Source organism: Saccopteryx leptura, chromosome 5 (assembly GCF_036850995.1).
Source record: "Saccopteryx leptura isolate mSacLep1 chromosome 5, mSacLep1_pri_phased_curated, whole genome shotgun sequence".
Lineage (NCBI taxonomy): Eukaryota > Metazoa > Chordata > Mammalia > Chiroptera > Emballonuridae > Saccopteryx > Saccopteryx leptura.
Window position 1 is genome coordinate 205,212,035 of NC_089507.1, and position 24,857 is coordinate 205,236,891.

A 24,857-nucleotide genomic window follows, 5' to 3' on the forward strand; every position below is an offset into this window, starting at 1 on the left:
AAGGGATCTTTCTGTTAGATCAGTGGTTCTCAACCTTTCTAATGTCGTGACCCCGCAATACAGTTCCTCATGTTGCGGTGACCCCAAACCAAAAAATAATTTTGGTGGCTACTTCATAACTGTAATTTTGCTAGTTATGATTCGGAATGTAAATACCTGATATGCATTATGTATTTTCCGATGGCTTTAGGCGACCCCGCTGGGGTCGCGACCCACAGGTTGAGAACCGCTGTGTTAGATGGTCCCTCAGCCTGGAGCCTAGAAGCTGTTGCTGTTTCTGGGACGTTTACCTGCCCTGCTGGAGCTCAAGCCAGGCATCCAGGTGTGGGCACCTGTAGCTTTAGGTGGTTTCTCAGGGCTGTGTGATGACAACCATCCAGGCATGGGGGGGGTACAGCTGCTCCCCTGGGGCTCTGCCCCCAGCAGTCCTGTGCTGTCGCATCCCCTGTGTCCAATACTCATCTGGCCTTCCGGGCCTCACACCAAAGCCCCAGCCAGCAGGCCCTCCTGGCTCTGCCCCACCTCCCTCACACAAGCAGGCCTCCTGGGAGACAGACCAGTCTGCAGCACTTTTAATGCACAAGGCAATAGGTAACAGGCTGGCTGGGTGACCAGCCTTCATTCCACACACAGCGAGGGTGCAAAGACAGCCCAGCTGGGAGGTGAGCTCGGTTCACAGGGCTGTGGAGTCAAGAGCCAGAGACAATGTTGCTGTTCTCTGGTCACGGAAGTGAGGAGTTCATTTTCTAGGGATGAAAGGGGAGAGAGAAATGTTTCTGAAGTATGGCAGACATCTGGTCTTCAACTAAGAACAGAGACAGACCATGCTAGGCCTTCGGGCAGGCGGAATAGAGCCAGACAGTGCCCCAGGGAAGCCCTACCTATTCTGAGTGAGGCCAGGCAGGGCAGCTAGCAAGAGACCACCTCCTTCATTTTATCTGATAGTTAATACCCACTCTGGTCACACAGCTGCCTCTCTGACCCTCAGTTTACCCTACATTCCTCCTTGGGGCCTCAGAGAAAGCAGTGATAGATACCACATGGTTCTCAGGGACTTTGTGGAAGCCAGCCAGTCCGGGCCGAGTTCTTTTTTTTTTTTTTGTATTTTTCTGAAGCTGGAAACAGGGAGAGACAGTCAGACAGACTCCCGCATGCGCCCGACCGGGATCCACCCGGCACGCCCACCAGGGGCGACGCTCTGCCCACCAGGGGACGATGCTCTGCCCCTCCGGGTGTCGCTTTGCCGTGACCAGAGCCACTCTAGCGCCTGGGGCAGAGGCCAAGGAGCCATCCCCAGCGCCTGGGCCATCTTTGCTCCAATGGAGCCTTGGCTGCGGGAGGGGAAGAGAGAGACAGAGAGGAAGGAGGGGGTGGGGGGTGGAGAAGCAAATGGTCGCTTCTCCTATGTGCCCTGGCCGGGAATCGAACCCAGGTCCCCCGCACGCCAGGCCGACGCTCTACCGCTGAGCCAACCGGCCAGGGTGGGCCGAGTTCTTGATGGCTTCTGGGCTCAGCTACTGTCACCATCCCAACCCACCTGGTTTTAGTCGCGTTCACTCCCATTGGCTTTGTGGCCTGGTGAGCTTGCAACATTGCCAAAGCCTCTTCTACCTGTGGGACAGCGGGAGGGGTGTAGTGTGGCTGCCCCAACAGGGCCTGGGAGAGCCTTGGCCGCCTCCTGCCTCAGCACGCTGGACACGAGAATTCTCTTCCCTCCACCGCACTCCTGCAGACCCCACACCTGACTCTTGCTTGCCAGCTCTCATGACAAACCCACGGTCATCCACTTCTCACTAGACAGAAGTATACTGCTAGACAGCTGGGAAAATCATAACCCTTATACCGAGTCAGACCACAGCTCCCTGTGCCGAAACCGGGCCTATAGAGCTGCAGTGAATCATCTGTCCCACTCCCAAGATTCACGGGTATTAAGAGAAACCTCATCTGTGCAAGCAGCAGCCTGCTGGCTCATCTAGGAGACACCTTGGTCCTTAGCTCTCCTCCTGCCCTCTGGGCTCCCTGCCACCCAGGCCCCAGCCCACCTTGGTGCTGAGGCACTCAGGAGACTCCAGCATGAGCAGCAGCTCCGAGTTGTCAATCGCCAGCAGCATGCCCGTGATCTCACTGGCCAGCTGGGTGTGGCCATCGTAGATAAGGGAGTAGAGACGCTCACCTATATGGAACAGCCTCTGACGGCTTATGAACACAACCCTGGCTGAGACACCAGCATCTCAGGGGCAGTATTGTGGAATGGAGCAGTGCGGCACCCGGGTGGCTGTCCCAGGACTGCTTCTTACAGGCTGTTACTTAACCGGGTTACCGGGAGCCTCTTTCCTAACTGTGAAGTGAGCATAGCAAACCCCGCTTTGGAGGTCAGTCTGCAGAATCGTATTGAGTATTAGATGTGAAATAGTTGCATGCACTTGCTGAACTTGACTTTTGGGAGAGGTGGAGCCACATACACAATTTCCTTCTAGTGAGAGGGCTGAGTGTTGGTGGTCAGCCCATCCCGGCAATGTGTGGAGTGCCTAGGCAGGCTAGGGTGCCGTAAGTGGGAATGGGGGTGGGAGAGGTCTTCCCATGATGCAAGTGGATGTTTACAAGGAACTGCTAACAGAGCCTTCTGCCTCCATCAAGCCCACTGAGAATTTTTCTTTGAGGTTTAGGTAGTTAGGTGGTAAAACCCCAAGTGAACTGAGGAAAACAGTGGGGTGGTGGCAGTGGGGGCCTGCAGAGATGGGTCAGGAGATCTTGGAGGCCTTGAAGAAGAGAATCTGCTAACCACTAGGCAAGATTGCTCATTCAACTGCAAGTGGCGCCCTTGAGCAGGGCCTGTCATAGACATGGGATGAATTCAGGAATTCAGGGTCCAGTGGGGAACATTTATTTTCCTGATGCACATTCATTCTCCACTTCCCTGCAGGGGGCTCCACTGGGAAGATGCTAAATGTGTGACAGCTTCTTCCCCTTCAGGGAGGGTATGCGGAACCACAACGCCCACCTGAAAGGCCATGTCCGAGCAGAAGCCCAAGACCATACCCTTCATAATCTTACTCCTCCTCCTGGCCCCTGACCTCCCCACATCTGGGGGCTCTCCCAGCCTAAGTCAAAGTCAAGAAGAGCAGAGCTAAAGGAACCTTGGGAACATCTGGTCTGACCAGTATTTTAAGATGAGAGAACAGACCTAGACTACAGAGGCGACTTGTGCAAGGTCACCCAGCAGGTTGGTCAACAGCAAGGCTAGAGCTGGTCCTCACGCCTGACCTCCTCTCAGGGTATTTCCCACCAGGCTAGCCAGCGCCCAGCCCCCTTCCTCCTGCTCCAGAGCAGGGGAACCAGCCACTCACCAATCATCTGCTTTTGCTTGTGCGGTGGGGCGGCGGCCAGCATGGACACGGTCAGGGGCTCCTGTCCGGGGACACACACAGCAGGCTCCTGGACCTGCACGGGGGGCCAGGGACACCTCCCTTAACCACCAGACAGGCAAGGCCTCGAAACACTTAACCCTGGCAGGTGAGCACAGGCCTCCAGGAAGGCTCTGGGAGAGGGGAGCAGGGGGCAAGGTATGGACGATCAAGTAGGTGGAACAAAGTCCCCAACAAGGGCATGGTAGACTAAACCACAAAGTTACATTCTTTTTATTTTCTTTTATAAATTGCCTTTTTTTTTTTTTAGATTTTTGTTTATTCATTTTTAGAGAAAGAAGAGAGAGAGAGAGAAAGGGGGGGGGGGGCAGGAAGCATCAACTCCCATATGTGCCTTGACCAGGCAAGCCCAGGGTTTTGAACCAGCAATCTCAACATTCCAGGTCAATGCTTTAGTCACTGTGCCACCACAGGTCAGGCCAAAGTTACACTCTAATGTAGATGTTTTCCACAGCGCTAGGAACCTCTCAAGGCCTCCCATGCATGTCACCAAATGAAGCCACACCTTACTAATCTCTTACTAATCCAACAAAGCACTTTGGATCAAGTAGTTTTTATGGCCATATTCCTAACATACATATATGACCCTTTCACATCTTGTTAACTTTAAAAGCATTTTGCTGTTTAGGCCTGACCTGTGGTGGCACACTGGATAAAGCATCGACCTGGAATGCTGAGGTCGCTGGTTTGAAACCCCTGGCTTGTCTGGTCAAGGCACGTATGGGAGTTGATGATTCCTGCTCTTCCCCCCTTCTCTCTCTCCCCCCCACCCTCTCTAAAATGAATAAATAAATAAAAATTAAAAAACAGTTTGCTGTTTAAAAACTATTCTTTTTCATTTTGCAAGAACTAGTTCAAAGAATGCACACTGAAATCCTAGACAGATGAAAATGCTGAGTTTGAAACTTTTTTGGTGTTGGGGAAGGGAGATACAGCCTTTAAACTTCATGACAGTAGGTCTTTTCAGTTCTGTTTTGCACATTAATCACATCCTTGCTACTTAACACATAAATACTAGGGAAATCCAAATTAATTTTGGTAATAACCCAGGCAACACAAATTGTGAAATAAACAAAATGTGGTCCTGGCCCCTTTTCTCCTCCTGTTAGTAAGGGTGGTGACCTCCTCCTGATTTTACATGCTAATAAAGGAAATTTTACAAGCCAAGAAAAGGAAGAAAACCAAGGCCCAGCGAGGGCCAACGCCATAGCAAGGATCTAGCCAGGCCCCCACCAGGCTGGACTAAGAGGCCAGCTAGGCAAGCCTTATCTCATGGGTGTTGAGCATTCCCGAGGTGTATCTCTGTGTCAGAAGAGGCCTGCCTGGCGCACAGCATCTTGCCCCACTGGGTCCACTGTTCTGAGTGCCGACGTTGACTGTAAAAAATAAGCAGGGATGTTAGGGCCTGGCAGCAACCTGAAGGCATAAGCCTAAAGACAAGCTTGTGGTACAGAGAACACGGAGAGAGAAAGGTTGGCAGCAAGGGGAGTACCCATCAGAGGGCCATGCTACGCCCCGACAGTTCCATGGTGAGGAAGCGGAGCCAGGGCACTCACAGCAGAGAGATGAGTGAACTTACTTCGTCAGACCCGCAACTCCAAGGAGCGAGGTGGAGATCTATTACAAACCAACTCACACCTCCCCGGGGCCCCTAGAGGCACAGGCGTCCTGATCACACACCCTCACTCCCCAGTTTTAAGTCAGGTGAGCTTTGCTCTTAGAAGGGGACCATTCATCAGCAACACAGCCACAGGAGTCATTTCCTCAGCTCTGCGAGGATTTGTAGTCACACACCAGACAAGCCTTTGGAGCTGACTGGAGATAATGTGAGCCTTTGATAGGCTCAGCCCTGTGCTTATACCTATCTCATTCAGAAGAGGAAACTGAGGCTCAGAGAGGAAGTTACCCACCCAACTGAACACCTTAGAAAGCGACAGAGTCAGGCCTGGCCCCAAAGCTTGTGATCTGTGTTACACACTACCCCACAGGGTCCACATTCAGGGGCAGAAGGGTCTGGGTCACTCACATGAGGATCGAGGTGGCTGGGCCATCATCCACCTGAGGACAGGCTGGGCAGGTAGGCCAGAGCTGTAGTACACAGCCTGAGCTGGAGGCTGTGTGGGAGAAAACCCAGTGAGGGCCGGGCTGCAGCCGGGCAAGAAGGAAACTGCGTCCCCTCAGGGGCACCGCCGCAGGGACTCCACTGGCCCCTGCAGGGGACTGGTTAGTCAAGACCCACAAAGCTAAGATGAAGGCCTGCTTCCCACCTCAGAATGTCCATTATCCCTCAACCCTTCAGGGCAAGATCTCAGATTCCATCCTTGCCCCTTATCGGAGCTACTAGCCCAACCACCTGGGTAAAATGGCGACATGTCCTATGAAACTTGTGCCAGCTGAAGCAGCTGCTCAGAGGAGCAGGAATGTTCCCATTCTAGTAGCCTTTAACAGCTAACAGCTTCCTACTTCCTCTACGTCACACAAGCCCTTTTCCCAAACCATGCCCTCTAGAGATATTAGCAGGGACCCCGCAAAAACAACCCCAAGATGGAAAGTCAGGATGCATACGGGCACACTAGGGCAAAACGACTTATGTGGTCCAGAAACCTAGGCTTCCTTTGTTTACTACAATATTTTCCCAAACTTAAATTTGACCAAAGAATCTTTTTCAGCATAACATTCACAAATCTCTCCTCTGACTGGGAAACACTGTTAGATGGCAACACTATTAGCCCTTCTAGAGATGGTTCGGACCACTGGCCGTTTCTGGCAGAAGCAGGTTGGGGACCTATGTCTACCTGTAAAGCTCTCTTCCTGCTCTAGCTGGCCGGCTGTCGGGGCTGCGGGCAGAACCTCACCTGGGACAGGAAGTAGCTGGTGGGCAGCTGCAAGCAGCGCAGGAGGCGCTGCTGCATGAACCGGCTGGACAGGATGGCTTTCCGCTCCTCTCTGCGCTGGGCCAGCGCCACGTACAGCGGCTTGGTGCCCAGGACGTACCCGTTCATCTCCGTCACGGCCTTCGTTGCCTCTTCCGGAGAGGAAAAACACACGAAGCCAAACCCTTTGCTGTGACCACCTTCTGTCATCACCTAAAAGCAAGACAAGACACGAGCTGCGGGGGGAGGGGCAGGAAGACTCCTGGGGTCTGTTCCCTCCTCCCCCGGGGACCCAGGGGACCCTTGCAATGGGGGCTGACGGGTGTACACTGTCACCCCACATTCACCGAGGCTCACTGTGTGCCAGATACTTGGTACTCCTCACTCTTCACTGTGACTCCCACTTTATAGGTGAGGGGAGTGGGGCTTGCGTGTGACCGGTCCACGACAAGTCCACCTGCTAAGGGAGGCCTGTGCGTGTCTCACAGACCATCCCCCAGAGTCAGGGAGAAGAGCTGCGTTTCAGAATAAATTTTTATCTCTAAATGTTCTTCCTGAAAACATTTTCTTCGGCTGTGATGGGAGGCTGACTTAATTAAATGTATAGACCTTCCTCAGACAGGCTGTAATAAAGTGAGATGATCATCTAATGTTAGTTAAAAACCTAAGTAAGGATAGGGCAGGTACTTCAGCAACGGCCACAACCTTAAACACTCAGTTGAGGTCACTGATGAAAATCTGCATTTTGATTTTTGACTATTTCTTGGGTTTTCTTTTTATTCTTTTTTTTTACAGAGACAGAGAGAGGGATAGGGACAGACAGACAGGAACAGAGAGAGATGAGAAGCATCAATTATCAATTTTTTGTTGTGGCACTTTAGTTGTTCCTTGATTGCTTTCTCATATGTGCCCTGACCATGGGGCTACAGCACACCGAGTAACCCCTTGTTCAAGCCAGCGACCTTGGGTCCAAGCTAGTGAGCTTTGCTCAAACCAGATGAGCCCACGCTCAAGCTGGCAACCTCAGGGTCTCGAACCTGGGTCCTCCGCATCCCAGTCCAACGCTCTATCCACTGCGCCACCGCCTGGTCAGGCTTTGGTTTTCTTAAAGTACTCATAAAATTCTCTACTTAATTTGTGATTTATAGACACCAAAAAAATATGCTCTTAACAGCTGTATTTCCTAGAGGCTCCAATAAAGTGTTAGATTGGTAGGGAATATGAAAATAATTTGAATTTCTATATTCAGTGCTTTAATCTATTTTCTTTTTAGTAGAAGTAGAAATCCTTTCTACCATTTAAAAAAAGCAGGGGGAGGATTTGTCCAGGATCACCCAGCCAGTTGGTCACACATCAGCCAGGACTTCAACCCAACGCACCATCTGGTAAACCCCCACTACCTCTGCGAGGCCCTAAGCCAAGTTCCTTTTGAGTCTGAGAAAGAAGTTCTTAGCCTTTTAATTAAAATAATCTTTTTTATTTTGGAATAATTTCAGATTTACAGAAAAGTCTCAAAAATAGCACAGAGCTGCTGTAGAGCCTTCACTCAGCTTGCTTCCAGTGTTAACATGGTACGTTTGTCAAAACCATCCTAGTAACATTGGCACAATACGATTAACTACAGCATTAGCAACAATGCTATTAACTAAACTGTACATTTCATTTGGATTTCACTAATTTTACTACTTATATCGTTTTTCTCTTTCAGGATGGAATCTATATTACATTTAGGCTTTTTCTTCTTTTTTTAGGGTCAAGAGACTAGCTGGGCTCACCTACTCTGTGAGCAATAGAGCCGAGATCATTTTTAAATCTGCTCTATTAGAGCCCCTGCCCCACATCAGTGATTTTCCAACTATCCTTTGCTACCCACTAGCATAGAGGCCTGAACCTCAGAGTCCACAGATCCACAGGGAGGTCAATGGAATTCAGAGGGTCTGTAAACTTGGACAGGGAAAATGCATCTGTATTTTCATATTAGCATTTCTTTCTATTTTTAATGTGAGCCACCAAAAATAAAGTATTAGATGTGCTTGTGACTTTTTCAGGAAGAGAAAATATTTCCATATTATATTCATTACTATTGATCTCAAAATATCATTTATGCTAATTGCTACTTCACTAGATCTTATAGTTTGATGCATTAATAAAAAGCACAACTTACTGTCACCTTAGTATTTTGATAATTATTTCAATATAATTGTTGGTTGTAAACCTATGCATTTTCCTTTATGCATTTAGAACTATTCTCAAAAGGGGACCATAGGCTTCATCAGACAGGCACATTTTCTTGGCACACAAAAATATTGTCTTTTCAAAATCCCAGGCTTGCCCAGTCATGAAGCAATCAATGAACAACTAAAGTAAAGCAACTATGACTTGATGCTTCTTTCTCTCTCTCAAAATTCAATAAAAGCTTTAATAAAAAATTGTCTTAATGAGTTAATAAGAATTTATATTAGGTAGTAAAAAAATAATGACACTTTTACAAAGTTTACAATGAACTTGATAGTGCTGTAAGCACTTTATATATATTAATTCATTTAATTTTCATAATTACTATAAGAGAAAATATATTAAATATATAAAATTATATAGAATTAATAAGATAGGTGTGCCTCAACTCTAAGCAATCCAGATTTTTATAATTCCCTTCATTCAAAGAGTCCTTAAGGTGAATGAATCTCCTGAAATTATATGCAATGTGTATAAACAATTAGATCATGATTTCACTACTTATTGTGGGCAGGTGCTCTATGTGCAGGCTCTTTAGTTCTCAGGAAACCTCTAGAGGTAGGGAATGTTGCTCCCATTTTACAGATGGGCAAATAGAGTCCAAATGGCAAAGTTACTTCCCTTGGGTCATACAGCTAGTTAATGGTAAGACTGGCTTTGAGTGATAGGCACACAACATAATCAATAGTTCAAATACTATAGAAATGTTTATCTGCCTGACCAGGCGGTGGTGCAGTGAATAGAGTGTCGAACTGGGATGCAGAGGACCCAGGTTCGAGACCCCGAGGTTGCCAGCTTGGGCGTGGGCTCATCTGGCTTGAGCAAAAAGCTCACCAGCTTGGACCCATGGTCGCTGGCCTGAGCAAGGGGTTACTCGGTCTGCTGAAGGCCCACGGTCAAGGCATATATGAGAAAGCAATCAATGAACAACTAAGGAGCCGCAACGAAGAACTGATGTTTCTCATCTCTCTCCCTTCCTGCCTGTCTGTCCCTATCTGTCCCTCTCTCTGACTCTGCCAAAAATAATAATAATAATAATAATAATAATAATTAAATGGTAGAACTGGGATTTAGATCTACAATAGTTCTGATTAACTTTAACATCCCAGCTTTCAACCACAAGACTACACCAATTATGCATTTGCCAAAAAAGAGGCCCCACAACTTATGATGATTAATCAAATTTCCTGTTGCTTAATTTACATACCCCACAGCTTTCTGTCACATTTCCTTTTTCAAAAACTCCTTAATTCAAAAATTGTTAGAACCTCTTCCCCAAACACCAGGGTCCCTGAAGGACATTTAAAGTTGGATTTAACCTGCCTGACCAGACGGTGGCGCAGTGGATGGAGCGTCAGACTGGGATGCGAAAGGACCCAGTTTCAAGACCCCGGGGTCGCCAGCTTGAACATGGACTCATCTGATTTGAGCAAAGCTCACCAGCTTGGACCTAAGGTCGCTGGCTCGAGCAAGGGGGTTACCTGGTCAGCTGAAGGCCCGCAGTCAAGGCACATGTGAGAAATGTGAGTTCAATCAATGAACAACTGAAGTGTCACAACGAAAAACTGATGATTGATGCTTCTCATCTCTCTCTGTTCCTGTCTGTCTGTCCCTATCTATCCCTCTCTCTGACTCTTTGTCCCTGTAAAATAAATAAATAAATAATAATAAAATTTTTAAAAAAAGTTGGACTTAAACCTTTGAGTATTGAGTTTCTCTCATGCTCGCTGACCTCCAGGAATGAGTTCTTCAAAAATTGAAATTAGTTCTAGTTACAGTTTTGTTTTTTTTTGTTTTTCTTTTTACAGAGACAGAGAGAGAGTCATAGCTTTTTTTATAGTCCGGCCCTCCAACAGTCTGAGGGACAGTGAACTGGCCCCCTGTGTAAAAAGTTTGGGGACCCCGCTCTATCCACTGTGCCACCACCTGGTCAGGCTAATTACAGTTTTATTAACTTAAAATCATGTTTGTTTAATAACCAATTTATGGAAACAAGAAGAACATATATTTACCTTTTTTTTTTTTTTTTGTATTTTTCTGAAATTGGAAACAGGGGGGCAGTCAGACAGACTCCCGCATGCGCCCGACTGGGATCCACCCGGCATGCCCACCAGGGGGCGATGCTCTGCCCATCTGGGGCATCACTCTGTTACTATCAGAGCCATTCTAGCACCTGAGGCAGAGGCCACAGAGCCATCCTCAGTGCCCGGGCCAACTTTGCTCCAATGGAGCCTTGGCTGCAGGAGGGGAAGAGAGAGACAGAGAGGAAGGAGAGGGGGAGGGTGGAGAAGCAGATGGGCGCTTCTCCTGTGTATCCTGGCTGGGAATTGAAGCCGGGACTCCTGCACACCAGGCTGATGCTCTACCACTGACCCAACTGGCCAGGGCCAATATATTTACCTTTTTTTAAATGTTGCCTTACACATTTTTAAAATAAAAATTTTTGTATGATCGTATTCTGGACGGTGAGGCATGAGGACATACATGAACGTTTGTACTACTCAAAGCATTAATGGGTAAAAGAACTTTTAGACTACTTCCTAAGAACCAGTCATCGCCACACATGTACAGGTCCCCAGCCCCAATACCCATACTGATCTCTTTAGAAAGTTCCTCATTCCTACCTGCAACTCCCTACCTTCTCAAAGCCAAGTCAAATGCTGCTGCCACTGCCACTTCTTACAAGAAGCCCTCCTTCCTGTTCCACTGAGCTATTGTAGCTCTGCCTCCAATACTTACCCCACCCAATACATAGTAGATTTGAGTTAGTGATCTAGCTGCAGCTTTGGGTTCAAGGGAAGAGGGTAGGACTGGGCCCTCCTTCCCATTCATGTCCATCACAGCCTGTGTGGAGAAGACTGAGAGTGCTTGGTAACCACCCGTCAGGCCCTGGCCTGAGCCCTGGCTCCAGTCCCACCTCCTGGGTCTAGAGGGAGCCACCTACCAGGCAGGTCAGCCTTGTTAGCCAAGAAGAATTAGTGTCAAGATAGAGGCCATCCACTTTTACATCTGACGACTGTACTAGACTATAAGCTACTCAAGGACAAGGACTTTTTCCTGCACACTTCCCACAGGGCCCGGTAAAACAATGAGTGCTTAAGTATGGAATGAATGAACACTGGGGCCATCTTAAAATCATCTGGGGAGCTCTTAAAATGCCCAGTCCCTACTCTCAGAGATCTAGTCAATCTCTCTGACTCAGGTGTCTGTATTTAAGAACTCCCTAGCAGGGGTCCCCAAACTTTTTACACAGAGGGCCAGTTCACTGTCCCTCAGACCGTTGGAGGGCCGCCACATACAGTGCTCCTCTCACTGACCACCAATGAAAGAGGTGCCCCTTCCGGAAGTGCGGCGGGGGGCCGGATAAATGGCCTCAGGGGGCCTCATGTGGCCCGCAGGCCGTAGTTTGGGGATGCCTGCTAGAGGATTTTAATGAGACATCAGGGTTGAGAACCATCCAGCAAGTCCAACTCCCTCATCTTACAGATGAGGCTCAGAAGACATCTGCTCAAGGTCACAGAGCTACTGAGTAGAACAGCCAATTGTCACACCTCAGGTGTTAAGAAAGCTTAATAAATGGGGAAGAAGTAAAGAATGATGTAGCCCAACCCTCTCCCTTTTTCAGATGGAGAAATTGAGGTACATCACCGGCCAAGCCCAGACAATAAAAGTCAATGGAAATGCTGAGACATGAATTTCTGGAATCTAGCATACAACAGGCACACAATAATTGCTTGCAGAATGAAGGTTACAGTGAGCCCCAATAAGACCAGCTGTGCGACTAGAACTATATCTCTACCCTCCTCCCTTGAACCCAAAGCTGCAGATGGGTGACAAGCTCCAACAGAGTCAGACATAGCACTGAAATCCAAAAGGTGCAGCCCAGCACCAACTCTCTGGAAGCCATGTGAGGAAGGAGGGTGTGCTGGCAGTGAGAGGATGGGTGGGGAAGGCTCTCTGTCCCCTGTAGGAACCCACCGCCCTCACCTTGGCACTAGTGATCGCTCCGTATGGAGAGAACTCTTTCCTCAGTTTCTCATTATCAATGGAGTCATCCAGGTTCTTCACATACAGGTTCACGCCCTGGAAGGAAAGGATACTACTAGATATGCCTTCCCCTCCAAGCTCCCGACTGCCCTGGGGGGTAGGAGGTGGGGGGGTGGAGGATGGGGGGAACTGCTGTGGGCAGGGGAAGCCCTGGCCACCAAGCCTCCCGTCCCCAGTCTCGTATAGCACCCATGCACCCCACTGATCACTCAGCATGCCCATCACTTGGAAGCTGCAGCCCCCACAATCTCTAAAGCCAAGTTTCCAGAAGTGGGATTGCTAGAGGAAGGAGGCGCATTTAGGGCCCTCCACACACAGAAGCAGCTGCACCAGGAGGCTGACTCTCACCTGGTAATGTTTCAGCCGCTCCTGCTTCATCTGCAGGAACCTTCGCTTAAGCTCTAGCTGCCGCTCCACCCGCTTCTGGGCCCGGCCCACGTAGAGCCGCCGCCCCTGCACCTCCTTCCCATTCATGTCCATCACAGCCTGTGTGGAGAAGACTGAGTGAGAGCGCTTGGTAACCACCCGTCAGGCCCTGGCCTGAGCCCTGGCCTCCAGTCCCACCTCCTGGGTCTAGAGGGAGCCACCTGCCAGCCAGGTCAGCCTTGTTAGCCAAGAAATTAGTGTCAGAATAGAGGCCATCCACTTTTAAAAAACAGGTGACAAACTTGACCAGGCGGTGGCGCAGTGGATAGAGCGTCAGACTGGGATGCGAAAGGACCCAGTTTCGAGACCCTAAGGTCACCAACTTGAGCGCAGGCTCATCTGGTTTGAGCAAAGCTCACCAGCTTGGACCCAAAGTCACTGGCTCGAGCAACGGGTTACTCGGTCTGCTGAAGGCCCACGGTCAAGGCACGTATGAGAAAGCAATCAATGAACTAAGGTGTATGTCGCAACAAAAAACTGATGATTGATGCTTCTCATCTCTCTCTGTTCCTGTCTGTCTGTCCCTGTCTATCCCTCTCTCTGACTCTCTCAGTCTCTGTAAGAAAAAAAATACAAAAAAAATGGGACAAAATTTCAGAGTAAACTAGATTTAAAAGAACTTGCCTTGACTCTGTTTTAAGAAGGGAAATTGAAATTTGCAGTTTCTCATATTTGACAGTTTCTAACTACTGTACATACTGATTTATTTTATTTTTTTTCTCACTTGAAGCAAATAAGCAGAAAGACAGATTCCCTCATGTGCCCAGACCGGGATCCACCCAGCAAGCCCCTCCTATAGGGCGATGCTCTGCCCATCTGGGGCCGTTGCTCTGTTGCTCAACAACCAAGGTATTTTAGTGCTTGAGGCAAGGCCATGGAGCCATCCTCAGTGCCCAGGGCCAACTTGCTCCAACTGAGCCATGGCTGCAGGAGGGTAAGAGAGAGATTGATAGAGGTAGAGAAGGGAGAGAGGGAGGGTAGAGAAGCAGATGGTCGCTTCTCCTGTGTGGCCTGACCGGAAATCAAACCCAGGACATCCACATGCCTGGCCGATGCTCTACCGCTGAGCCAACCAGCCAGAACCATACTGATTAAAACAGAGCAGCAAGCATAATTCTTTCAAAATGGCATGACAACATAATCAATATTCTTTTACTTCATGTTGGATTTCACAGCACAAAGAATTCTGTTGCTAACTATGAAAACTTTTCATTTTTAGAAACATTTGTGTCTTAACTCTTGTTGATTTTTCTTTTCTTCAGTTAACTAGCCTACGCTTGCCAGATCCTAACTTGTCAGTGGCGCTGAGTGCATGAAATCCTACATCTCCTAAGAGATGTGCGATTTCTCTCTGCTATCCATTTTTACTGAACTGAACTTGCATTGACTTATCTGCAGAAATCAGCAAAAGGTGGACCCATATGGGTACTGACTCAATAGTTAGGATTAGATAACGGTGTAAGTGAAGAGAAATGTTGACAGGAACTGACTTTTCTTAAGTGGTCACTTCATTAGTAAATACTTTCACATAAATATGACTTTTGCTTTCCTGCCTAAATACGTAAATAGATGTAAAAATACCCGATGGACCCAGCGTCTGCCTGTTTATAGCAGTTTTTTTTACAGAGACAGAGAGTGAGTCAGAGAGAGGGATAGACAGGGACAGACAGACAGGAACGGAGAGAGATGAGAAGCATCGATCATTAGTTTTTCATTGCGCGTTGCAACACCTTAGTTGTTCATTGATTGCTTTCTCATATGTGCCTTGACTGCGGGCCTTCAGCAGACTGAGTAACCTCTTGCTGGACCCAGTGACCTTGGGTTCAAACTGGTGGGATTTTTGCTCAAACCAGATGAGCCCAGGCTCAAGCTGGCGACCTTGGGATCTCGAACCTGGGTCTTCTGCATCCCAGTCCGACGCTCTATCCACTGTGCCACCACCTGGTCAGGCTGTTTATAGCAGTTTAAAGGTCATTACCAAAGCATCTAAGATCTTGGAGTTAGTGGACCCCGACAGCTTCATCCATCTACTCCCACGTGTCATTTTACAGTTGGGGAAACCAAAACCTACAGAAAGGGTGGTACTTGTCCAAGGACACACAAGAAGTTACCTTTCAAAGGAGCCATTTACTTAAGAACCAAACTTCAGAGTCGGAAAGAGCTGGCTCTATCCCAGTGACCACTCTTACTAGCTAGAACCCATGGAATTTAATGAAGAATCATGGCAGAGCCCTCACAATGGGGGTAGAGATGAGAACGTATGAAGTGGCTACTGGCGAGAGGACACCAGGATGCAGGTCTCCGGCCAGAATCAGCCGTGACCTGAGTTCTTCCATGTCCAGTGATCTTAATGGGGCAGCAGCCATGGAAAGAGCTTTATGGTGGGAGGCCAAATATCACATTGTTATTCTATCTTTGTCACTGTGTGCCCTGTACCATTCCTTTGTTCAGCATATATGTATCACATACCTACTGGCAGGTACAATATTAAAAGTGAAACAAGGCCTGACCTGTGGTGGTGCAGTGGATAAAGCGTCGACCTGGAAATGCTGAGGTCGCCAGTTCGAAACCCTGGGCTTGCCTGGTCAAGGCACATATGGGAGTTGATGCTTCCAGCTCCTCCCCCTTCTCTCTCTCTGTCTCTCGCTCCTCTCTCTCCCTCTCTGTCTCTCTCCCCTCTCTAAAAAAATTAATAAAATTAAAAAAAAAAAAAAGTGAAACGAGACCCAGCCTCTACCCTCAGTTCTAGACATGGAGATCTGTGCTAATGATGGAGAGAGACAGATGGTATCACAAGTGAAGACAGGAAGAGGCAGCTTCCTGAAGGAGGGAAAGTACGAGCTGAGACCCAAAGGACAGGCACTAAACAGTCTAAAGTTACACTGTCTAATACAATAGTCACTAGCCACATGTGGCTACTACGCACTTGAAAGACGGCTAGTCTGAACTGTGTTGCAAGTACCAAATTTCAAAGAATTAAGTACAAAAAATGTCACTGTAAAAGAAATCATCTCAATTTTTATATTAAGTACTCACTGAAGTGGTCATAATGTGAATATGTTATGTTGAATAAATATATTACTGAAATTTACAGTTTCTTTTTCACCCTTTTATATGTGGCCACTGGAAAATTTTATTTTACTATTTTTTTAATCTATTGGAAATTATTATTATTTTTTAAGATTCTGTTAATTTTATTTATTTAGTGACAGAGACAGAGAGAGGGACAGATAAGGACAGACAGAAAGGGAAAGAGAGAAGCATCAATTCTTCTTTGCGGCACCTTAGTTCATTTATTGCTTTCTCTTATGTGCCTTGACCGCGGGCCTTCAGCAGACCGAGTGACCCCTTGCTCGAGCCAGCAACCTTGGGCTCAAGCTGGTGAGCATTTTGCTCAAATCAGATGAGCCTGCACTCAAGCTGGCGACCTCGGGGTTTTGAACCTGGGTCCTCTGCATCCCAGCCCAACATTCTATCCACTGCGCCACCGCCTGGTTAGGCTGGAAATTATTTTCTTAATCTACTAGAAATTTTTTTTTTTTTTTTTTGTATTTTTCTGAAGCTGGAAACGGGGAGAGACCGTCAGACAGACTCCCGCATGCGCCCGACCGGTATCCACCCGGCACGCCCACCAGGGGCGACGCTCTGCCCACCAGGGGGCGATGCTCTGCCCCTCCGGGGCGTCGCTCTGCTGCGACCAGAGCCACTCTAGCGCCTAGGGCAGAGGCCAAGGAGCCATCCCCAGCGCCCGGGCCATCTCTGCTCCAATGGAGCCTTGGCTGCGGGAGGGGAAGAGAGAGACAGAGAGGAAGGAGGGGGGGAGGGGTGGAGAAGCAAATGGGCGCTTCTCCTATATGCCCTGGCCGGGAGTCGAACCCGGGTCTCCCACACGCCAGGCCGACGCTCTACCGCTGAGCCAACTGGCCAGGGCCCTTCTACTAGAAATTTTTAAATCACACATGCAGCTCACGTTTTATTTTTATTGGACAGCATGGGTCTAAAGAGCGAAAGTGGCATGAGAAAAGGGCATTTGCAAAGGCCTGGAAGCAAGCAATAGCATAGCCCCTCCCCTCCCTGGCCTTGATCCTGTCATCAACTCAAGAAGAGGGTAGTGGCTGTCTTGAAGGTCCCTTCTACCTCCTGTGTGGCAAGAATCTATAAAAATAAGCCAGCTTCGTGGCTTGGGAGCCACCGAAGGAAGCTGAAGCCTCTGCCCTTCAGCCTGTGTGGGAGAGGCTGGGAAGGGACTTCCTTCCCTTCCATGGGCAGCGGGAGCCCTCTGCTCCTGATCTCCCTGCTTCCTAGTCCTCCTCAGCATCTCCTTTATGAAACAGGGCCGTAGGGAAGCAGGCTCCTACCTTCTGGGCTTCCTCATGCTTCTCAAAGTTGACAAAGCCAAAGCCTCGGGAGTGGCCGCTGTTGTCCCTCATCACCTTCAGGCTCAGGATCTTCCCTGGGAAGGACCGACGGGGCTCAAAGAGGGGTTTGGGAAACCCCAAGGTGTTCCCCGTTTCTTCCCACAAATCCTCAGGAAGCCCCAGGAGGGCCCCTCCTCCCAGCCTGGCCAGGGAGCCGAAGGGAAAGCGGCCTCGAACTCCCTCGGGAATCACACCCACCAAAATGGGAAAAGAGCTCCTCGAGGTCCTGCTCATCCACATCCACTTGGAGGTTCTTCACATAGATATTGGTGAACTCCACGGCCCGCGACCCCAGCTCAGCCTCCCGCTTCCGTCGGGACTTGAAGTGGTCAACGAAGCTGTGGACACACCAACAGGGTAGGCAGCTGCCAGCCATCAGCCATTCCCACCTCTGGGTCATTGGGGTCAATCGCTACCCGCCTCCAGGCAATGATTCCCTCATGAGGGGACTGGGCAGGGCAATACTTCTTAGATGGAATATATTCAAGGCCCGGCCACTTTCCGCAGTTGGTGGCACCATGATTCTGTCCCTTTAGTTTCGGCCCGCCCTCATGCCCCGCCACTCACACTTTACGGTCATTCAACAGCATCCCATTCATGGTGCTGATGGCCTTCTGCGCGGCCTCAAGGGTCTCAAAATGGACAAAGCCAAAGCCTTGGGAGCCGTGATCGTCAGACATCACCTGGACAAGTAGAGCATCCAACAGAGGGTTCAGATAGAAAAGCATGGCGAGATGGTAACAACGAATATCTGAGTGCTTGCTCTGTGCCTGCGCAACAATCCTAGGTCACACAACAGCTCCATTTTACAGATGGGAAACTACAGCTCAGAGAGGCCAATCCACTTGCTTAAGATCACACAGTAAGGAGGGATAGAGTCTGCAAATAGCACACAGGTCTCCTATACCACAGACAAGTTCTGAATTATCTCCCTAAAGCGATGGGCCAGAGGATCCGATCCCAACCCCTATTCCTGCATCCTTGTTTCTAACAGCAAATTAGAAACAACTTGAGTATCCATGAAGAGACTGGTTAAGTGACAGCACATTCGTACAGGTTGACTGGAGGTATGCAGGAGAGAACATGGCAGGTTACGTGGCGGACACAGTGAGCCAGAGGGTGTATCATTACGTGTATGGGGGGGATAAAGCCCAGTGGGTTCAAGTGGACATCAACACATCGAAAACTTTTAAACAGACACACACAAAACTGTTAATGATTATTCCTGGGGACTAGGGTTGAAAGGGAGGGATGGTGCCTTCTTTCTCACCTCATTCTTTTCCACGTTTAAACTTTACCAATTCATGTACTGCTTGAACAACAAGCTCATTTTAATGTTGTAAAAGACTGACAAACACCCTATCCCCATTTGTGAGCCTCCTGACTCAAATTGGAAGGGCAAAGCTTGAGAACGGGAAAAATCTTCATGTCATGTCGATCCCCATCCTCTGGCTGGACTTGCACTAAGATCACTAATGCCCATTACAAAGTGTCTCTGGCCCCACCCACCCCTGCAGCCAGTGCCCAGCTCAGTCAAGTGGCATTTTCTGCCTAGACGACCACCCCAGCCTCCCAACCCAGCTTCCATGCTGACCATTGGGATGCCCTCTCTAAAATGTAATTGTAGCTCCTACTACCCACAGAACTAGATCAACTTGTCATTTGAGGCTCTTCAATTGGCCCTGCACCTGTCTTGCTTCCAAATCCAAGCCCAATGCACCCTCTTCCACTCTCCAGCCCTCTGTCTGCCAAGCCCCAGCCAGTTCCAGGAGGACAGACAGCCTGGGGTAGCGTGCTGGAGGATGACAGACCACGGAGGGAAGCAGAGATGTTCCAGCTGACAGCCCACCACAGCCTAGAAGCAGAGCCATCCAGCTCTCGGTGGGCACATGAGGGAGCCCAGCTAAGACCAGAAGACCCGCCCAGCTGAACTCGGCCCAAATTGCCGACTGCAGAATTCTAAGCTAAATAACGGTTGCTGACAGTGACTAAGCTATGGGGTGGCTAATACAGCAAGAGCAACTTGAAACACAGGTGGCCTCTGACAGGTCTATGAAGATGAAACTGAAACAACCACTACCATTCAGGTGCTTGCCGAACCTGGAGCTTGGCTGAAGAGACCTCGTATACTGTAAGGTGACCTCATATACTGTAAGGTGAGGTGCTGCCTGGAACTCCCCCACCTGCAGGCACTTGACACAGACTCCCTCACGAGACACACCCACCTTGCAAGAGAGGATGTTCCCAAAGGTGGAGAAGGTGTCATATAAGGCCTTGTTGTCAATGGACTCCTCCAGGTTCTTGATGAAGATGTTGCCCACACCCGATTTGCGAAGTCCTGGGTCTCGATGGGACCACATGATGCGGATGGGCTGGCCTTTGATCATCTCAAAGTTCATTGTGTCCAGTACCCTCTCCGCTGGATAGAAGGAAGAGGGAAGGAAGCACGTAAAGGGGGCTTTCTTTCCCTGAGCCCTAAGGCACTTAGTTGGGAATCCCCTCCCCCCCGAAATGGGCAGTCTCTGGGTCCCATTGGAGATAAGAGCCTGAAGGCTCAGGAGGGATAGAGGAATTAAAGCTTATGGCATTCCTTCCACTTTTTAGGATCTCATTCAACTTCTCACTGTGGTCACGTGAGCATGGATTCCTATCCCCCTTTTTTTTTTTTTGTATTTTCTGAAGTTAGAAACGAGGAGGCAGTCAGACAGACTCCCGCATGCGCCCGACCGGGACCCACCCGGCATGCCCACCAGGGGGCAATGCTCTGCCCATCTGGGGCGTTGCTCTGTTGCAACCAGAGCCATTCTAGCGCCTGAGGCAGAGGCCACAGAGCCATCCTCAGCGCCCGGGTCATCTTTGCTCCAATGGAGCCTTGGCTGCGGGAGGGGAAAAGAGAGACAGAAAGGAAGGAGAGGGGGAGGGGTAGAGAAGCAGATGAGCGCTTCTCCTGTGTGCCCTGGTCAGGAATCGAACCCAGGACTCTTGCACACCAGGCCGACACTCTACCACTGAGCCAACCAGCCAGGGCTTCCTATCCCCATTTTACAGACAGGAAAACTAAGGCCAGAAAGGGGAAAACATCAGTGGCAGAGCCAGGTCTATGGTCTCAAGCACACTAAGTAGATAAAAAGGAGGGCCCCTATGACAAACGATGGCAGCACTTTGAGGAAATTAAAGCTCGAAGTTTCTGAGCAGCAGAGTTGACATTCAATCCCAAGAGTCAGGGTTTGGAGGTGAACCTGACCTCTCTAAGCTGGTTTCTTCCTGTAAAGTAGGGATGACGATAATATTAACCACCCTTCCACACCTAACAGTGGGAGAAAATCCCATCTCTGTCCAAGATGTTGGACAGGCAGGAAATTAAATAAGGTATGCATGCTGCCTTGTCCTTTGCACCCGGCACAAAACAGGCGGCTAGTAAACAGCAGCCCACGCCTGTGCTCCGGCCACTGCTCCCGGCCACTGCTCCCACCCTCTGCCTCCCAGGGAATAGGCTGTCCCCTGCTTCAAGGATTCCTCTACTTTCAGAAGCCTGGAGAGGAACTGCGCAGAAGTCAGTGGGGCACATTCCAATAAGTCTGGTTTTTTCCTTCCAGTCCTGCCACTGAACATCCAGGGGCGAAACCCCTTCTCTCTGGAGCTCAGCTTCCCCGTCTATGAAGTCTAAAAAGTCAGGTAGTGCAGGGCCTGGAGAAAGCTAGAAATGGCAGTGGGTGGGGAAAGTCCTTTGCTGAACCACCCTCAGCAAACCCCAGCCCAGGGAACCACCCCAGTCACCAGGGGACCAGGAGTAATGGTGCCCTCTTTTGGAATTGGCCAGGCAGGCCTTTTTTGGTTCTTTCTGGAATCTTACACCTGAACACTACAGTTACTATTATTTTTCTTAAGTTACCACTTATTGAGCCCTTAGAATGCACTGAAGATACTTCCTAGAGGCAGTTCTTCCATGCTACTGGGAAATACGCCTTAACCCCACTTCACAGATCCGTGCGGAGTGTGAACTCTTGCTCAAGCTCACACCCTAGTGGCCGACCTGAAGCAAAACCCGGTGCTCTTAATCTTGAAACTAGTTTCTCTCAACAGAAATGTGGGCATAACCCATCTGGCAAGCTCTAATCCAGGGGTCTCCAAACTTTTTACACAGGGGGCCAGTTCACTGTCCCTCAGACCGTTGGAGGGCCGGACTATAAAAAAAAACACTATGAACAAATCCCTATGCACACTGCACATATCTTATTTTAAAGTAAAAAAAAAAGGGGGGGGGAACAAATACAATATTTAAAATAAAGACCAAGTAAATTTAAATCAACAAACTGACCAGTATTTCAATGGGAACTATGCTCCTCTCACTGACCACCAATGAAAGAGGTGCCCCTTCCGGAAGTGCGGCAGGGGCCGGATAGATGGCCTCAGGGGGCCGCATGTGGCCCGCGGGCCGTAGTTTGGGGACCCCTGCTCTAATCCATCCTATCAGGTCTGAGAAATGGGCTGTAGAGCCCACAGCGGAGGCAGCTTTTCGGGGCTCCCCAAGGGGGCGGCCCCTGGTGCAGGCTTCACGTCACATGGGAGAGGCCAGCCCCAGGCCAGCATTCCTGGCTTCCCTACTCACCACCTGTGTCACCTCCCACACCTTCCTCACTTTGAATTTTCTCCTCTTCCCAACAACTTTTTTTTTTTTTTTTTTTTTGTATTTTTTTGAAGCTGGAAACGGGGAGAGACAGACAGACTCCCGCATGCGCCCGACAGGGATCCACCCGGCACGCCCACCAGGGGGCGATGCTCTGCCCCTCGGGGCGTCGCTCTGCCGAGACCAGAGCCACTCTAGCGCCTGGGGCAGAGGCCAAGGAGCCATCCCCAGCGCCCGGGCCATCCTTGCTCCAGTGGAGCCTTGGCTGCGGGAGGGGAAGAGAGAGAGAGACAGACAGAGAGGAAGGGGGGGGGTGGAGAAGCAGATGGGCGCTTCTCCTGTGTGCCCTGGCCGGGAATCGAACCCGGGACTTCTGCACGCCAGGCCGACGCTCTACTGCTGAGCCAACCGGCCAGGGCCCCAATAACTCTTTCAGGCAGATCTGAGCCCCATTTTTCAAACAGGTAACTGAAGCTCAGAATGGTTGAGTAATTTGCTTCAAGTCACACAGCATCTGGCTTTCTAACCCCAGGTCAGCGTGGCCCCAAAGCTCTTGGCTGTTTTCACTCAGCCTTAATTCTCCCCTCGGATCACCAATAAAACACACTAGGGGTAGGGGTACACTAATTGCTAGTTCCTGCCTGGCGGTGGGGGGAGGCTCTCTAGTCCTCAGTTTCCCTGACCGCAAAACTGAAGATGGAGGAGCAGAGATAAAAGAGCAGATGGGGCCCTGGCCTGCTGGCTCAGCAGTAGAACGTGGCCCGGCGTGTGGAAGTCCGGGTTCGATTCCCGGCCAGGGCACACAGGAGAAGCGCCCATCTGCTTCTCCACCCCTCCCCCTCTCCTTCCTCTCTGTCTCTCTCTTCCCCTCCCGCAACCAAGGCTCCACTGGAGCAAAGTTGGCCTGGGCCATGAGGACGGCTCTATGGCCTCCGCCTCAGGCGCTAAAATGGCTGCGGCGGCAACAGAGCGTCGCCCCCTGGCGGGCGTGCCGGGTGGATGCCGGTGGGGCGCATGCGGGAGTCTGTCTCTCTGTCTCCCCGCTTCTAACTTTGGGAAAAAAATACCAAAAAAAAAAAAAAGGCAGCCGGCGGAGACGCGGTGGGTCCGCCCGGGCGCCCGCCCCTCGCCCGCTCACCGTCGGCGGGCTGCTGGAAGTTGATGTAGGCGTAGCCGAGCGAGCGGTGCGTGACTAGGTCGCGGCACACGCGGATGGACAGGATGGGCCCGGCGGGAGAGAACTTCTTGTACAGCATGGCCTCGGTCACGTCGGGGTGCAGGTCGCCCACGTAGAGCGAGGCGAGCGGGAACCCCGGGCCGTTGAGTTTCATGGCCGGTCGCAGGGGAAACCAGGAGCCGACCAGCGCTACCATGCGCTGCACGCCCGCGTTCATCACCCGGGCGGGAGCCTTGGCGGCTGTGGGCGCGCAGGAGGCACGGGCCCTGCACTCCGGGTCCGCCGCCCCCTTTACGTGGGGGCGCTCGCTCGCTCGCGAGCCAATCGCCTACGCTCGGGCTCCCGCCCCTTAGCTCCCCACCTGGGACCCCTCAGCGTTCTAGAAACCTCAGGTGGGCGGCATCTTTGCTTCCGCTTCCGAAGGCAAGGAGAGCCCTCCCCTGGCCTGGGATGGGGCTGCTGGGATGCGGTGGTGCTGAGCTCTCTGCGAGGGCACGGGACGTGGGTTCTAATCCCCAATGTCATTGCCTTTCTGCGCCCGCTTCCCTTCTCTGGGAACTCCTTCGCGAGGGTTAAAGACCATACCCTCTGGGTGTGTGCCTTCCAGGCGAGAGAATTTGGAGCCGATGTCTGGCCAGTTTCAAAGGGGCCTACCTAGCCACCTGAAAGGAGTCTTTTACCCAAGACAGCTGAGATCTAGTCCCACCCTACTGGAATCATCTTCCTGACTTGGGACTGAAGACTGAAGGCTCCATGTAGGCACTGGAGACCACTAAGGGCTTCTTTGACACCAATCTTTTGTTTCCAATGCCTCTTCCTGGAATATTCCCTGCCCATCTTTCTCATAAAGAATCCATTCTACCTGCATGCCACCAGGAAGGTCTATCGTAACTTGTAACCCAGCCTCTATGGGAACAATGGGGACCTAACAGGTCAGGGCGAAGTGGTCCCAAGTTGAGCTGGAAGACCCCTCTTGTCACTTTACTGCTTCAATCTGTGGTGTGGGGTCATTTCTGAACAATTCTGATCCATTGTGGAACAGTACTTCCTTCACCTGGCCTCTCAGAGCCTCTCCTGGTTTCCCTGCTGCAACCAAGCAGTCAAGTTCCCGCTGACCTTTGGTTGGGCGTGACTGACAAGTGGAACAGCTCTGGAACCAGGGACAGAACCTAGTCTGGCTGCCCAGGCTACAGGGAGCAAAGAAAACATCAATTCTAATCTTGGGCTAAAAAATACCTCTAGATTTTTTTTTGTGGGAGTATGGACATTTTTAGAAAGGGGCAAATCCCATGAGGAAACAGCAGGCCACCACAAACTGTTGGGAGATGACAGACTGGTACAGCTTTGGAGAGGTCCTGGCCTTATGTAACCCTCTTACTGTCTTGGTTACACCTCAGGGTTTAAAAAAAGGAGGTGTGGGCCCTGGCTAGTTGGCTCAGTGGTAGAGCTTCGGCCTGGCGTGCCGGAGTCCAGGGTTCGATTCCCGGCCAGGGCACACAGGAGAAGCGCCCATCTGCTTCTCCACCCCGCCCCCTCTCCTTCCTCTCTCTCTCTTCCCCTCCCACAGCCAAGGCTCCACTGGAGCAAAGATGGCCCGGGCGCTGGGGATGGCTCTGTGGCCTCTGCCTC

The 24,857-nt window shown here is 50.3% G+C and overlaps 2 protein-coding genes across 3 annotated transcripts; both read right to left on the reverse strand.

Annotated features, from left to right (window-relative positions):
- Nucleotides 1-477: 477 nt before the first annotated feature.
- On the reverse strand, nucleotides 478-4,374 carry LOC136406645 (polyadenylate-binding protein 1-like). Its single transcript, XM_066386607.1, has 5 exons — nucleotides 4,359-4,374; nucleotides 3,348-3,467; nucleotides 2,043-2,173; nucleotides 1,538-1,611; nucleotides 478-544 (listed from the first exon to the last, which is right to left on the reverse strand). The coding sequence occupies exons 1-5, from the start codon at nucleotides 4,372-4,374 to the stop codon at nucleotides 478-480; spliced, it is 408 nt and encodes a 135-aa protein (XP_066242704.1).
- PABPC1L (poly(A) binding protein cytoplasmic 1 like) lies at nucleotides 4,179-24,281 on the reverse strand. Of its 2 annotated transcripts, none has more exons than XM_066387701.1 (10): nucleotides 24,091-24,281; nucleotides 19,650-19,843; nucleotides 17,992-18,107; nucleotides 17,623-17,762; nucleotides 17,365-17,459; nucleotides 12,929-13,066; nucleotides 12,521-12,616; nucleotides 6,281-6,511; nucleotides 5,452-5,539; nucleotides 4,179-4,801 (listed from the first exon to the last, which is right to left on the reverse strand). In XM_066387701.1, the coding sequence occupies exons 2-10, from the start codon at nucleotides 19,821-19,823 to the stop codon at nucleotides 4,680-4,682; spliced, it is 1,200 nt and encodes a 399-aa protein (XP_066243798.1). In that variant the 5' UTR covers nucleotides 19,824-19,843; nucleotides 24,091-24,281; the 3' UTR covers nucleotides 4,179-4,679. The 2 variants fall into 2 exon arrangements, with proteins under 2 accessions (XP_066243798.1, XP_066243797.1); XM_066387700.1 differs by having other exon boundaries at nucleotides 23,190-24,281.
- Between the last annotated feature and the right edge of the window lie 576 nt (nucleotides 24,282-24,857).

Coding starts and splice junctions, on each gene's coding strand:
- LOC136406645 (XM_066386607.1), bottom strand. Junction 2,174..3,347: donor CAAGCAAAAGCAGATGATTG/GTGAGTGGCTGG, acceptor TGTTCCATATAG/GTGAGCGTCTCTACTCCCTT. Junction 1,612..2,042: donor CTGAGTGCCTCAGCACCAAG/GTGGGCTGGGGC, acceptor GCTGTCCCACAG/GTAGAAGAGGCTTTGGCAAT.
- PABPC1L (XM_066387700.1), bottom strand. CDS start 23,445: ATGAACGCGGGCGTGCAGCGCATGGTAGCGCTGGTCGGCTCCTGGTTT. Junction 13,067..17,364: donor AGCATGAGGAAGCCCAGAAG/GTAGGAGCCTGC, acceptor TTCTCCACACAG/GCTGTGATGGACATGAATGG. Junction 12,617..12,928: donor AGCGGCTGAAACATTACCAG/GTGAGAGTCAGC, acceptor CTTTCCTTCCAG/GGCGTGAACCTGTATGTGAA.